The 15,278-nt window shown below is 42.0% G+C and overlaps 2 protein-coding genes across 7 annotated transcripts in view; both read right to left on the bottom strand.

The window, feature by feature from the left end:
• Positions 1–2,353: 2,353 nt before the first annotated feature.
• On the bottom strand, positions 2,354–4,361 carry ndufa7 (NADH:ubiquinone oxidoreductase subunit A7). The gene is made up of 4 exons (XM_003449014.5): positions 4,210–4,361; positions 3,918–3,967; positions 2,761–2,898; positions 2,354–2,559 (listed from the first exon to the last, which is right to left on the bottom strand). Exons 1-4 carry the CDS (start codon positions 4,258–4,260, stop codon positions 2,472–2,474), a joined length of 327 nt encoding a protein of 108 aa, XP_003449062.1. The 5' UTR covers positions 4,261–4,361; the 3' UTR covers positions 2,354–2,471.
• Positions 4,362–5,309: 948 nt separating this feature from the next.
• mast3b (microtubule associated serine/threonine kinase 3b) overlaps positions 5,310–15,278 on the bottom strand; it is a 38,671-nt gene continuing 28,702 nt past the window's right edge. For 5 of the 6 annotated variants that reach the window (XM_019346107.2, XM_005453982.4, XM_019346111.2 and 2 more), the window contains 17 exons: positions 15,154–15,227; positions 14,262–14,359; positions 13,738–13,946; positions 13,391–13,529; positions 13,030–13,162; positions 12,759–12,924; positions 12,305–12,406; positions 11,962–12,084; positions 11,603–11,715; positions 11,353–11,519; positions 11,024–11,145; positions 10,723–10,923; positions 10,280–10,506; positions 9,981–10,103; positions 9,743–9,879; positions 9,418–9,602; positions 5,310–9,078 (listed from right to left, as the gene is read on the bottom strand). In XM_019346107.2, coding sequence (XP_019201652.1) covers positions 8,018–9,078; positions 9,418–9,602; positions 9,743–9,879; positions 9,981–10,103; positions 10,280–10,506; positions 10,723–10,923; positions 11,024–11,145; positions 11,353–11,519; positions 11,603–11,715; positions 11,962–12,084; positions 12,305–12,406; positions 12,759–12,924; positions 13,030–13,162; positions 13,391–13,529; positions 13,738–13,946; positions 14,262–14,359; positions 15,154–15,227 — 3,380 coding nt within the window. In that variant the 3' untranslated portion in view covers positions 5,310–8,017. The remainder of the gene's footprint in view (positions 9,079–9,417; positions 9,603–9,742; positions 9,880–9,980; positions 10,104–10,279; positions 10,507–10,722; positions 10,924–11,023; positions 11,146–11,352; positions 11,520–11,602; positions 11,716–11,961; positions 12,085–12,304; positions 12,407–12,758; positions 12,925–13,029; positions 13,163–13,390; positions 13,530–13,737; positions 13,947–14,261; positions 14,360–15,153; positions 15,228–15,278) is intronic. The other variant, XM_019346108.1, reaches the window with a different exon arrangement.

Here is a 15,278-nt window from a genome sequence, read left to right as displayed (position 1 = left end):
GCCGCAGGTTTTAACATGGAAATGCCTCAAACGGTCCACTTTTCCAAGCTCCTCTGCACGTGTTCTGTCTTTTTCTGTATATTCAACATGTTTGATTATATTGATAAATAAACTTTAATAGAATTTGTGAAAAAGTAGGTTATATATAAAATAAAGAAATTACATATATGACTCTGATTAATGTATCTACATTATAATCAGTCCAGGTCTTTTTGGACATTTACAGTACTGCATAGTGATATTTGTTGAGATCTCTCTTCGGTGTTCACGTGAAATTCCACCTTATAAAGTGCTGCCAGCTGCAATGATGAGGACAAAATCAGTCCTGCTTGTTATGTGAAAAATCTGAAAGTTGTGGCTGAATTAGACAAACACAGTGAAAATCTTCTGAAGTCTCAGTGTTCCCCTTGTGCAGACTGCGGGCACACAAAAGACTCAGTGTCAGTTATCAATTTATTTGTTTGTTTGTTTTTTGCACTGCATTAGATAACATTAAAATAGCGTTTTTAAAAAATGACATATATGTTCCCATTTGTGTTATTTGTGTGTTGTAATCTTTATGAAAAAACTAAAAAACAAAAAGTTTGGTATATGGCGGGGCGCTGTGGACACCCAAGTTTGTGAATGCAATAACTCAAATTAGAATTTTCAAATCGATACCATGGTTGCATCTACTGAAAATCTCTGTAAGGTTTAAATCTCAGGGACCTTGACTTCAAAGCTAGAGCTCAACTTTTCTAAAAGCAAACAACAAAACACAGAGAATTTTCACATTTATAATACAGGTATGTCTACTAGGAGGCTAAAGGTTAGCAATATATTTAAAAAGAATTACAAACAACAATCAGTTGATCCTTAAAGTTGGTTTATTTAATTAACTTCAAATTAGGTCCGATTAAAGGACTGATGTGATAGTAAGTTGTCCGCTGCTCTGCTTTGAATATTGGTAAGAACTTGACACAGAGATTATTTAATGGATTTTAAGCAAAATTGTGCCCAAGTTCAAGAACATATTCATCAGTTGTTTTTATTTTTTTTAGGCTTTTTTAACTTAATTTTCACAAGAATTGCTAGTTCCCCTAGAGTTTTGGCCACCCCAACAATCAGGTGATTCCCTATGAGCACGCAATGAGCGACAGTGTAGAGCAGGGGTCCCCAATCCCAGTCCATGAGGGCCAGTGTCCCTGCAGGTTTAAGATGTGTCCTTGATCCATCACAGCTGATTTAAATGGATAAATGACCTTCTCAACATCCCTGAAGTTCTCCAGAGGCCTGATAATGAACTAATCATGTGATTCAGGTGTGTTGACCCAGGGTGAGATCTAAAACCTGCAGGGACACCGGCCCTCGTGGACTGGGATTGGGGACCCCTGGTGTAGAGGAAAAACTCCCTTCTAAGAGAAAGAAACCTCGAAAGAACCAGGCTCGGAAAGGACAGCCACCTGCGGGCCTGTGCCTTTTACCTGTTTCCAGGTAATCGATTGCCGAAATGTGATTTCCAATATTTAGAATATTGCAAATGGCTTGCCTTGGCTTGTTTCTACAGTCATTAGTAACACCATGTGAAAATTTAAACAAATCATCCTAGGTAGATTTAAACGCCTTTGTTGCTCTTTTTGCTAAAACATAGAAAAACACACCACACAAAAATACTGCAAAAGGATAAGGTTGCTTTATATTCATAAAGTGTATCAACTCAAAATGCACATTTCACTTAAAAATTAAGATGTGGAAATGTGAACAAAGGAACTTGTTAGAGATATTCATCTCCTGCTGAAAAAATACAACCCCACAAAACAAGAAAACTGCACCAAAAGATATTGATGCTTCTTTTTTTAAAAAGTTCATTACTACATCAAAACTAACTGTAAGATGCTTGACTACATTACTGTCTGTATTATTGTTAAAGTCCTAAATTATCACCTTAAAGTGTTTGCACTCACATCATGTACAGTAAGACAGGCATAGAGAACAGCAGTGACTGGGAGAGGCTTTGAACAGATGACATACTCAGTTCAGTTCAACATATAAGACTTCGAGAATGGACAAGGATCTACCTAAAATTTATTTAATCTATCATCTGTGATATATTAAAAAAAAAACAAAAAAAACCCAAAGCACATTATCAGCCGCACCTGTGCAGAAACCCATCACGTCTCTGCTCTTTGCTGGGTTGGTCTGTAGGCCTGGTGGTAATTATTCTTTTATTGTTGTGTATGAGTTTTCATTTTGAGGGACATTGAGTGGTCACTTGGAGAGGATGAGCAGAGCTTCAGCTGGATGTTTAGCTCATCGGTTCTCCCACTAACTCTCATATCTGTTCAGTACACGACTGACCAAAATAATGCGCAGAAACAGATAAACATAGTATTTTATTCACATCTTCTATTGTACAAGATACAACCAACACTTGCTGTAGTCAGGGCAGGATGGAGACATGATGTTGACACTGCAGAGTCTTGTCTTGCTGCTCAGAGGTAGGGCTGGTCTGTGGAGATTGTTGGCTCTTTATAAACAGCCCCGGGAGTCACTGGAAGCTTTGAGGTCTCAGCAACTTGACTAAAAAACAAACAAACAAACAAACAAACAAATAAATAAAAAAAACAACAACAACAGAGAAAGAAGCGGAAAAAAAGACAGTTACATATTCCCTTTGACAGGTGACATCAAATAGATGGATTACTATATTATTATGTAGATGGCGCAAAAAATAAACACCTGAACTTGAAATACATGAAAATGTAGTGATCATTAACAAACCTGCCAGCAGTAAGGGCTTTCTGTGAGGACATCACGAGTGTGGGAGGGGCTGATTCTCTCCGTCCATCTCTGCTGTAGTAGTAGTTGTTGGCATACTTGTGGCTCGGGCCTACTGGCAGTTTGGGTGGTGGTTGTGTCCTGTTGAGATGAAGGAAAAAAAAAAAAAAGAAGGTATTTTAACAGAATTTAACAATGTTGGCGTCTTCCACATTTACAGGCAAAATGGAAAATAGGTGCAGTTTACTGAAACATGAGCAAAGATACCTGGAAATATAGAATTTAAGACAAAAACAGAGTTTGCACAATTTACTTTAAAGTCAGTATTTTGCATGACCACCTTTATTCCTCAACACATCAAGACACCCTTAGTCAAGCTTTCTTGTCATTTCTTTAAGTAGCCCTCAGGAATAGTTCTCCAGGCTTCTTGAAGGACAGTCAAAGCTCTTCTTTGGATGTTGGCTGGCTTTTGTTCTGTTCTCTGTCAACATGATCCCACACAGCCTCAATAATATTGTGGTTCGGGCTTCAGGGACACCAATCCATACCTGATAGTGTTACATTGTGCGTTTTCTAACCAGATTTGGTAGTGTGTTTGGAATTATTGTCATGCTGAAAAATGAAACTGTTGCCAGTCAGACACTGGAAGTGATGATGCTTTGGTGCAATAATAACTCCAGCAATTTTGAGAAAATCTCAAAATGCAGCCTCAAAACAGAACAAAGCTTTCCTTTTTCTTTTTCAGATGGCTGTAGACATTCACTGTGGTACTTCTCTATTAACTCTCGTCCATATACATTGACAGCAATTTATACAACAAATTTGAATTCATCACTCCACAAGACCTGCTGCAAATACTACTTTGTGAATCACCTTGTTGGTGCATAAATACAATTTAATACCTGTCAAACGCTTTGGCATGTCTCATATATTCCACTACAGGAACAACAGAAACAAACTGTGTATTTTTCCGATTTGCGCTTGAATGATATAGATCAGTTTTAAGTGGTTTAACAAACAAAATACAAACAAAAACAAAACGCAGGTCTGGAAACCCACAGAGTCATTGCATCTCTCTGTTAACGGCGTTTTAGTCGTTGTTTGTAATATGTGAACACTGTCATTCATGAGCGGTACGAGGGTAGTGCCTGTGGTCTTACCTCTTTGCAATCTCCTCATATCGCAGCTGCAGTTTGGCTTGCAGGTCATGCTGAAAAAGAAAAGTAAAGTCAATTTTCGACGAGTGTAAATCCCACACTGTTGAACTTCACCTCCTTCATAGTGTTTAGTTACTCCACAACGCTACTGCTAGCTGACGTCAGTAAGGGTTAGCTGGCTGTTAAACGTTTCCTTTGGTAAAATTTATTGCGAAAAATCGTACGGAGGGCTATTACATCATATTTAGAGCAGAAAACTACTCCGTTTTAAAGTGTGACGAATGTTGTTGCTTACCCCTGATAAAAAATTTCGCAGCCTTTGAATGAATTTAGTAGCAGTAGCCATGTTAGCTGTTGTGAAGGACACGGGTCTTCTTCGTTCCTTTTCCCAGGTTTCTTAACACATTACTGACACCTGCCGACCAGCAGGGGAAACTGCAGCGTAAAAACCCGTGCATTTTAGAGACTTTTGTTGTTTTAAAATTTCCGAGGGCCAAATTAACTTAAATAAAGTAGATGAACACAGACAATCTGTACAACTAATCCGTATCTTCTTTAGTAAAGGCCTGGCAGAGCATAACTCATAACTTTTATTTGAAATTACAGTATTTTGTCCAATTACTTATGAGCCTTTAAAAAACAGGAAGTGTGTATAAAAATGACAGTAATTCCTTAACAGTTACTGCAATTTTTTTTTTAAATCCCTTCATTTAAAGATGATAATCTTCATATTGATTTCATCTTGATTTACAGTCCACAGTGATGGTATACAGATCCACAACTACAAACATTGGTGTCTTTGTTCAACAAAATATGGCCCTAACTATTGCTATACCAGTATGGCCAGTAGCAAATTGTGACCTTTAATTCAGGTGTTACCTGCTTGTAACTGCAGAACTCCTACGGATTTTAAAGTAAAACCGTTTTGTTACTAGGTTAATCCCGGGACCCCTTATCGTACAAGTGATTGGTCTGTCTTGGACAGACATGCATACGTTTTCATTGGTACCGGTATGCATATGACACCTAGCTTGATCTATTATCAGTAGGCAAAGCTGTAAAACCTATGAAAAAATTCAAAGTCCAGAATTTATGGCCTCCTTTATATTTCCCAAAGCGATCTGTGAGCTGGACCAGAGTCTGATTCTAGCCCCCTGCCCTTATGTTTTACACACCTGCCTTAAAGGGAAGAGTCGCTGTAATAACCTTCACAAGGTAATTTTGCTTCATCACATTTGTCTAATGATGAAGTATTTATATAGAGATTTAGTGACTGGAATGGTTGCTTGTAGGATTACAACACCTATACTGATGAAAAAAAAAAAGGGATTTGAACGATCTGATCTGGTATATCGATGTAACAACAGATAACTGTACACAACACCCAGAGAAGAATCAAAGGGAAATACAAAGTTTATTTGTTGCACAAGAAAACACAGTAGAGGGCGACATCGCCGGTATACCATGCAGTCAAGTATTACAGCTGTGTGCTTGTCTCATGCAGCATGCACTGGACAGAAGAGTCCACAGGAGAACAAATGCACTTGTACGACACTTTGACCTGCCAAACTTGTTCTTTAAGAGTACGCTCAACAGAGGCTGAAAAATCCCTGTGGTGGACTTCAGCAAAGCATTTTTTTTAACACATACAAGGTTATTAAAAAGCAACCAAAACATTATCCCTCATCATGTTTACATTGTTAAATTGGCTTTTCCTGTATGCAAAAAGAAACCTCTAGTGTAAATCTATACTTTATTACTCATCTTTTATCACTTTTACTTTTGGCATTTTTCTCATGCACATAAGAACAAATATGCATGTTTCCATCCATCCCTTTTTTCCCTCTTCCAATTAATTAATCTTTAAAGCTTCCTTTTGAAGTCTGAACAACAAGAAAGTCCCAATGATGTTGTTACGCAGGTACATGCAAATATCAAAAATCCTTCTGAGCTTGTGCCAAACTACTCTTCAAGAACAGTCTTTAAAACAAAGCATAAAAATCAAACGGATATGCAGCTTCTATGAATGTCGTTTCCTTTGCTAGTATCAAAGAGGATAGTTTCATCGTGTACAGCCACAGGATAGAAAATGTTTATACAGTACACAGCATGTTTGTTCATTGTAAACAATTCTGTCAGACTGCAAAAATAACTGAGTGGTCCATCTGTTTGCGTCACTAACACAACAACAGCATCCCGTAAGGTTTTCATCACAAGATTTAAGGTTTTTTTTTTCCTTCTATCGTTTTTAAGGAAGAAGAGGGGTTGAAGTAACACAACAGCTGTTTAGAAAGAGAAGACTCAGAGTAAAGTCAGTACAAAAGCCAGGAACAGCCACTTACAAAGAAGACGACAACTCTCCAAACGTCATGTCTGTTGTGGAGAAAATGTGATGAGCAGCCAGTCTGTGCAGCTGTCAAATACTGCCTGAATTTAAAAGTCAGAATTCCCAAAAACTCCCTTGCCAGAAATTGTCTTCGTGCATATTATGTCCTTCAGTACACTTGGAATTATACACACTCTTGTTACCAAAATATACATCGACATTTGTACAATACAAAGACAAAAAACTAAAAACACTTGTTCAAAGAAGCCCTGATTTCACTGTAAATATGTTTCTCTCAGTTTACCTTTCACATTCGCTTACAAAAACTTATGTCTAAATGTCATTAGTGCACTTTTCCCCTTTGGATGTAAACAGCACTGCACAGCACATGAAGTAGGACCAGGGCGTTTATGGATGGTCTCTTTCACATGCACGTGTGGGAAAAAAAATAATGATTAAAATGGAAAAACGCTACAGCTTCTGGAAAAAGAACGAAAAAAAACCCCATAACGCACTTGTACGTACTTGTGTTTGCAAAACTTCAGAACTCCAACGTCTTGTCAGAGTAAGGAAACCCTCCCCAAAAAAGAAAATCTAATAAAATAAGCGTTTTAAACGATCCCTTTCATTTTCTGAAGTAAAACGGCGTGCTGTGAGATGAACGCGCCCAATCAAAGAGTTCGACTGATAAACTCACAGCACAGAAAAAGGTGGACGCGGATCATCCGGAGCTTCAGGCTCGGCGTCTTTTTCCACGATAACAGTGGAAACGAACAAACGAAAACCCCAAACAAATCTTCATATTGACTGAAAATTACAAGTAACATCTGCCTTCAACGATATGGCTTTGAGGACATTGCACAAGATGCCATGGCACATAAAAACCCTTCGGCTCCATATCTTCATAAGAGAAGACAAATGTGGGTAGTGTCTCAGCGCGTTTGCAACATTATTCTCCGCAAGAATAAAAAAAAACAAAAAAACAATGCCGTTCCCGTGAATTCACACTGTGAGGAACATGACCAACACAACAAGCTGTGCAAGATTAAAGTACATGAAGTACACAAAGCCATCAAGGAAACATGGACCAAACATCTCATCTTCAGAGCCTCTTCTTTTACACCACTGTTTCATTAATAACAGTTCTGTTTTTCCCCCCTGCATTCCAGTTTGAGCTTAGTAGCTTCTGTTTTACTCCTTCTAAAGGATGCATCAATACAAATCCATGCAGTACTGTAGCCATCAGCTGCAGAGATAGATCCAATGACGTGTCAGTCATGTTGCTCACAGTGCGAACCAGAGATCGTTTTTAGGTTCAGGAAGATCTACAGCAGTACTACAAACACACACAGACACTGAAGAAAGAAAAAAAGCATCCTTGACTCCTCGTACCTTTTGGTCCAACAGTTTTACGCAGCATTAACTCTTCTACTCTGTACCAGAATTTATTTAAAAAATAGACAACTTTTGGGTTTTTTTTAGAAAATAATCCATTCAGAAGACATAAAACCACATTATATGGATACAAAAATGTTGAGCCTTGGCTGGTCAACCCATGAGAACTTCTTTCTTTTCCCCTGTTACAAACGCATCATCAAATGTAATAAATAAGACCAGAAAGGTCGGCGATGCCTGAAGGCAACAGTTTTTTTTTTACAAAACAAAATTCAAGTAAAAGTTTCTCCCTCTCTTTCAGCCCAACAAGTTTGGGAATGACTTAACATCTTCGTCACCCTTGAAAGACATGAGCAGGTTATATGAGTACAACGGTGAGCTGTCACTTTCTCAGGTGCCCTTTTTGTGTTTGCTCTCTGCACTCTGGTGTCTTCTCTTGTGCAATTTGAGGACCCGTGGAAGTGGTTTCTGCTCCCTGCCTGCAGCTCATGTTGGTGAGAAGACATCCTGTTTGTTCCTGTGGAGATGCTGTGATGTCCACCTCCACCTCGGGCTTCTCACCAGAGTCCTCTCCGTCTGAACATGGCTCCCACTCGTCTTGCTCCTCGCTCTCCGTTGAGCCCTGCACAGCTATCTGCGGCACAAGCGTGAACCTCCTCACCACGGGGACATCCATCTCGATGTCCTGGCTGGATTGGGGTCGAGTCACAGTCCAGGCCGTCCTGTGCTGCTGCTGCGTTTGAGCCCCTGGAGGTGTGCTGCTCCCCGCCGCGTTACTGTTGCTTTTCTCCTCTGGCTCGTCGAAGCTCACTTCCTGCACTGCCTCCTGCTTCTTAAAGGAGTCTCTCCGCTCTGACAGGTTCAGCTTCCGCATCACGACCAGCTGCTCTGATCGCTCAATCCTTTGGCTGCTAATGTACGGCCCAAGTCTGCTGTGGTCGACCCCAATGTAAGCGATGCCACAGGTTGCATCCACCTCTGAGTCGCCCAACAGGTCAGCCTCACCGTAAAACGGCACTTCCAGCGTGTGCCTGCGGGGGGCTTTTGACTTCTTGTCAGCGTGATATACTCCAGACAGTTTCTCCGCTGACTGCACCCTCTTAAGCAAGGGTGAACGAGGCGGCTCTGCACTGCGCGGCCGGACGACATGCCTAACGATGGTGGGGGGAGACAGGGTTTTTCCGTGGTACGTGTGAAGGTTTTTGGCGAAGCCTGGCAGAGGAGAGGGTGAGCGCTGTGGGGAAAGCGGCTGATTGGAGGATGAGGAGCTGCTGCAGGCCAGAGGCGAGGGGGGGATGTTGCTGGTGGATTTGCGGCGGCCCACTTTGCTGTAGCGTTGCGGGCTGAGTTTAGAGCCCAGGCCGAGTGTGATGGGCCGGCTGTGTGTGGCGGGGGAGCTGGGGGAGCTGGAGCAAGGCGATGTACTCTGTGGTGAGTTATTCTCTGGAAAGTAGAGGCAGGACTGTTGAAATACTCACACTACAGGGCAAACAACACTTAAATTTCAATTCTATTTCAGTTCAGTTTTACTTATATAGCACCAAATCACAACAACAGTCACCTCAAAGCGTTTAATATTGTAAGGTAAAGAGCCCTTAAAAATACAGAGAAACCTCAACAATCAGACGACCGCCTATCATGAAGCACTTTGGCAAATGTGGGAAGGAAAAACTGCCTTTTAACAGGAAGAACCCTTTAGACTGAGGGAGGGGCGGCCATCTGGGTATTATAAGACCTTCAGTGTATCTGCAGTATCTCAAATGACTACATTTCCTGAATTACCATGGCCCTGATGGTCAGGTGCAGGGCTCCGGCAGGGTGTGGAAGGCCCCGGGGAGAGGCTGTGAGTCGGGGAGCCTGGAAGACTCTCACTGGAGGAAACTGAGTGATGAAGACCTGAGGAGAAGCTGCGACTGCAGTGCATCACTGTGCTCTGCTTGGACAGCTTCTTAAAGATGGTCCGTCGCCTAGAAGGGACGATATATAATTCACTGTTGTAACTTACACTTGAAGGAGACAGAGCCTCCCAGAGTAAATAGATGATGAGTAACACAGCAGAGGTGCAAAGACAGAGTGAGAGAAAAAAGAAACCCAGTCAGATGCTCACCTGTCATAATTATCTCTCCTCTTGCTCTTCTTGCTGCGGCGAGCCATCTTCCCTTTGTGTTTGGTCTTTCGTGCAGGACCGACTTTAATAGAAGTGTTCTCGAGCGCTATGGTCTGAAGGGCCACCTTGTTGCCGCTCTGCACGTTTTGTGAGAATGAAAGAATTTTTACAGACGTTTCAACAACACAGAAGCAACTTAAAAAGCAAAGTTCAAGTGCCTCGCAGCTCCGCACTGTACCTTCAGCAGTAGTTCGATCATCTCTGTGTGAACCAGGCCTTGGACGGACTCTCCGTTCACGTGGGTGATGAGGTCTCCAGTGCAGAGGCCTGCCTGGTGAGCCGGGCTGCCCTCCTCCACACTCTGTTACGATGGTGAAGTGAGTGAGTTTCAAACAGAGCATTACATAACAACCTTTTTATATCACTCCACCTAGTTTTGGATCACCAAAGGAAAGCAAAATATTTGGAACACGCTACAGTTTACAAACACAGGTTTCAGATCTTTGATCTTTTTTAAGGCTTGTGATTAAAACCCACCGACACCATGTGATGCACCGTGTAGACGTCGCTGTCGCCCATGTACACACGGATGGCCTGCAGGGTGAAGCCGTACTTCTTCCCTGAGGTGTGGATGATGATTGGTGGCCTCAGGCTGCTGGGGCTGAATGACAGATCCCGGTTAGGGGACGAGTCGCGGGATGAGGGGTTGGAAGACAGTGAGCGTGGGGAGATGGGACCAGGGTGGAGGCCACTGGGTGAATCGTCTGAAACAAACACACAGTTTAGAGATAAATAGACTCATAATCTCACATTTTATGACTCAAATTAGCAGGCCAGTTTTAAGTCCACAATTAGAAACAAAAACTGCTGTCTATGGATTACATGTTTAGACTATGTCTGCAGAGCTCCCTGTCAAAGCGGAGCAATAAAAACCAAACTGATTCTGCTGGATTTAAAGTAGTTATGATAACCTTCTGCACCTGTAGTGATGATGAGAGACAGGGCTGAGACAGAGGCAGACTTGGGAACCTTTCCTCCGCAGGGAACCCTCTGCCTGTCTGGCGTCTCCAGCTGGTTACCGAAGCGCCGAGGGCCTGCTGTGTCCTTAGGGGATGACTGCTTCCCGCCGGTACTGTTGCTGCGAATCCTGATCCGCCGAAGATTTGACACCACCACCTCTGCTGCGGACAGAAGGTGTTAAGTGTGAATGTTTCTGGCAGAAGCACCTGGACGTGTTATGAAGAGATGTGTTAAAATAAAAAAAAAAAAATGTGGATTTACCTTCATCATCAGTGGAGAGGGCAAACCGGGGCATCGTCTCCAGGCTGTGAGTGCTGCTCATTACCAGAGGACTGGTGCTTCTGTCAGACTGGGAGGAACTGGAGGAGGCCCGGGGGCGAAGGCTAAAAACAATAAAAAACACACAAACAAATGTTGAACTCATAAATCAGCTGATTCAGGATCTGCTTTTATGCAGACTCACAAACTCAACCTCCTGTTTATTATATTATGAATACTTTGTTTTCTCAGTTTTTCACTTGAAACGTGCAAAAATACAAAAACGTAGCTAGAATAAAGAGGAATAAAATGTGTCCACATCTTCTGTTTACCTGGCCATGCGTCCAGACTGCCTGTGCTCAGCACTGCCATCTGCTGGGCTTGGTGAGGCCCCGAGCCCTGCTGCGTCCCCGTGGTCCTCTTTGTCCTCGCTGTGGCTGCGGTCGGAGGAGAAACTCAGGTTGGACGGTGTTGCCAGGTGTTCTGTGCTGCTGTAAACCTTGATGACAAACAGGTGAAAGGGTGTCAGTTAAAGATCTGACTTTTCAAATATTCTGGCACTCTTACTGCAGTTGTCTTTACCTTGCTGAAGCGATGAGACCAGGAAGCAAACTGTCGGATTTCCAAGGAAGACTCTTCATCGTTTGTTTCGTCGTCCTCGTCAGAGGCCAAATGATGATAGCGATCCAAACGAGCTGAATATGGGAAAAAGGGAAGAAGCTCAAAATGTAAGAGAAATTCAAACTTCATGGTGTAATCCTAAGAAAAATGCATGACTCGGCACAGTTTTATTCTAGCTCACCCGTATTATATTCCGGCTAAATTTAACCTTCATCCCATCTCCATCTCCCACAATTATGGCCAACGTTTTGCTCTCGCTACCATGTGGAGTCGAGATTTCAATGAAAAATAAACCACAAAGAGACTCAGTAGGAACTCACTGTCAAAGTAGCTGGTATCATCCTCCGCCTCCAGCTGAGGGATGAACTCGGCTTTCTGTCGGAGGAGTCCGTTCCAGTCCAGCCCCAAGAAGAAGGGGTGCTGCTTCACCTCTGAGGCTCCACCTACAACCAGATTCCACATTCAGTTAAACACTGGATCAGGATCAGGGTGAAACTCCTCTTCCAAACATGTTTACTTCATACTTAGTTTCACTTTTTTTAAATTCGGCTTTTGTGCGAGGTCTTATTAAAATTTAAAGCCCCTCTTGCTATCAACCTCGTTTTTCTGATTTAGCTGTACAGACCTGTATAAAAGATCCCTGCTGTAATTTATCAGCATTACCTGTTCCCAGCCGGTCCAAAGGGTTCTGCCTTAGCAGGCGGGTGATCAAATCCTGTGCATCAACAGGTAAGGCATCCTCTCCTTCAGGCCAAATGATTTCATCTGACAATCGGAGAAGATAATAAATAAAAGTACAAAATTAAACATAAGTTAAAACCAAATTTACAATCTTACAAAGACAAACAGCAAGTCATAATGTCTGTGCTTGCCAAAGCACAAGTTTGCTCAGGACTGATGTGGTTAAGATTCTGAGAGTGAAGCAAAGTTGTAGACTTCTGCTATAGCCTACGTCACTGCATGTTTTCATATGATGTGTTTTCACGTCAAATAAAAGGAAAAAGAAACTAGTTTAACATAAAGATTTGATCACAGTGGTTACTCTATGCTGTGATTCTATTTTGTAGACTTGACAGTGGATTTTTAAGAATGAGAATTCATTCATTTCAAGACGTACCACTGACAACTTGTCCAAAAAGCTCTTCGGGAGTGTCTCCAAAAAACGGGACGCAGCCGACCAGGAATTCATACAGGATGATCCCCATCGCCCACCAGTCCACTGGCTTCCCGTAGCCCTGTCTGAGGATCACCTCTGGGGCAATGTACTCCGGAGTCCCACACACCTGAGCAAGTAAACCAGCAAACATCAGTTTGGATCAAGGGCCTCTACAATCACTGCTGTCCCAAAGTGACAGGTGATTTATCTCTTACACCTGAAGTTGTCTCACCTGCTTATCAACAAACTCTCTTGTGTCTTTCTCTATGTGACCTTCATACAGGTTGGTCGTCATGTTCATCAGGCCGATTTTAGAGAGACCAAAGTCAGTCAGCTTGATGTGGCCCATAGACGTAATCAACAAACTGTTGGGTGGAAGAAGACATCAGTGTAAGTGGCGCATTTTACAATTTGTCAAGAAAATGAGGATAAGGGCTGAATCACAGAAAAATCAAGACTCTACATGTGCCCGCTCACAGACCCAACTATGTCAATTTCATTGTCTAATAATTGTGAATCTAACGGATCCTAATGAAAGCAAGAAAAGCAAGACGGAAGAGCTGGAGTGAAGGCGATGTTGGAGATGTCCTTACTTGTCAGGTTTAAGATCCCGATGCACAATGCCGTAGTTGTGAAGGTACTCCAGAGCCAGGACTGTCTCGGCAAAATACATCCTGGACATTTCCACAGGCAGTGGGCCCATGTTTTTCAGCAGGTTGGCACAATCTCCACCTTAAAAGAACAGAACACCTTAAAAAACAACCAAAATCACAGTAACAGCAGTGATCCTAACACACCAACTGTCCAAGGCAGTAATCCACAGACTCTGATTCTCAGACTCTCTGCATTAGCACTCACTGGAACCGGGTCTTGTTTAAGCTAAGCTAAAATGTTAGAGGCATAAGACTGTAACAGTCACAGCAGCCTCTCCCTTCTTTACCTTCTACATACTCCATGACCATGCAGAGGTGACGTCGTGTCTCAAACGAGCAGAACATGGAGACAACGAAGGGGTTCTCAGCAAAAGTTAGGATGTCCCGCTCCACAAAAGCCTGCTGGATCTGGTTCCTCAGCACCAGGTTCTGACGGTTTATCTTTTTCATGGCAAAGCGCTGACGGGTCTCCTTGTGGCGAACCAGATACACCGCCCTGGCAAAAACCACACAAACCTCATTAGCTCGATTACCTGGAAACGGGTAAAAGGCACAGTCACAGTGGAAACGTGCACAAAAAAGGTTGAAATTGAGGCAAACTGTATCAGAATAACAACAATAAAAACTACTTCCAACTAAATGTATTCTCGGCTGTCCAAGTGTCCAAGATGAGGTGCTTCCTGACACTATTTAATTTTTAATCTTAGCTTTGCGACACTTTGCAAATAAACAAACATCTTCAACTAATTTTCAGCATTGCTATTTCTAAGATGAAGCAGTGAAATGCAGTTAAACAGACTTATGCTCTTACCCGTAAGCTCCATTACTTATGAGTTTGATGGTCTCAAAATCACTCTCAAGAGGTTTCCTTCGAGTTGGAGTCAGCGTCTGTGGGCTCTTATTCTGTGGCTGTTTATGCCCATGTGAAAAATTAAACAAGCAAACAGAAGCAATGCTCTTAATGCTGATTACAGATTAAAGATACCATCAGACAGACAAGGTCACATTTAGACTCGTTTCTCTTTGGAGGCTGTACGCTTTCATTGGAAAGTAAAACATGAAGAGGATCTGTCTCGTGTTACTAAAAAAATAGAAGGGGGAACAAGTGGACTAGCCAGTATTACTGCTTATTTCCCACTACATCCCAGTAAAAGCCGACTACTAGTCCAAATACTAATTATACCTGCAATCTACTTAACCAAAATAACATTGATTTTAAATATTATTGGTATCTTTTCACAATAAAAAGAGTCAGTTTCCTGATTGTCTTTAAACACATTCAGCACAGGGGGCAGATCTGAAGAAGCGTGTGCACTTTTCATCTTTGGTAAATGGACTGATTCTACTTTACCTGAGTACTCCACACTAAATTATCTCCTCTCCCAGTATAAACACACTAAAATATAAATAACGGCTCCTAATAAATGTACAGCAGGGAACAGCAGCAGTATGAACTCTTCCCTGCCACACACTGTCCAATACTGTACATTTATTAAGATCCTTTATTTGTATTTTAGCATATTTCAATACTTTGTTTTTTGTATTTATTCTAGTTATTTATACGGTTTTAGCTATTGTTTAGTAGCATGCTGCATATACTGAGACCTAAGTTGCTGTGTTTCATTTCTAACATGTCAAACAGTTGAATAAAGCTCAGCCTGAGTCTGTAATATTATTTGACCTTATTGAATTAGTCAGTTCACCTCCACAGTAGCATCTGCTTCCACTGACGCTGAGGGTGAGGGACTGGCATCATACTGTTCAAGCTGTACCATGTCTAGAAATAAAAGAAGAAGAGGCTTTAGTTTGGGTTTCCAACATGTCTGCA

This window comes from Oreochromis niloticus, linkage group LG15, assembly GCF_001858045.2.
Source record: "Oreochromis niloticus isolate F11D_XX linkage group LG15, O_niloticus_UMD_NMBU, whole genome shotgun sequence".
Lineage (NCBI taxonomy): Eukaryota > Metazoa > Chordata > Actinopteri > Cichliformes > Cichlidae > Oreochromis > Oreochromis niloticus.
The sequence above is the reverse complement of the archived record's forward strand: the minus strand, read 5'-3'. Positions and strand labels throughout refer to the sequence as shown.

Excerpts from the sequence above, each read along its gene's own strand:
- ndufa7 (XM_003449014.5), bottom strand. The coding sequence starts at position 4,260 with ATGGCTACTGCTACTAAATTCATTCAAAGGCTGCGAAATTTTTTATCA. Across the intron at positions 3,968-4,209 it reads TGCGAAATTTTTTATCAGGG|CATGACCTGCAAGCCAAACT; the intron begins GTAAGCAACAAC and ends TTTCTTTTTCAG. Across the intron at positions 2,560-2,760 it reads AAAGCCCTTACTGCTGGCAG|TCAAGTTGCTGAGACCTCAA; the intron begins GTTTGTTAATGA and ends TTTGTTTTTTAG.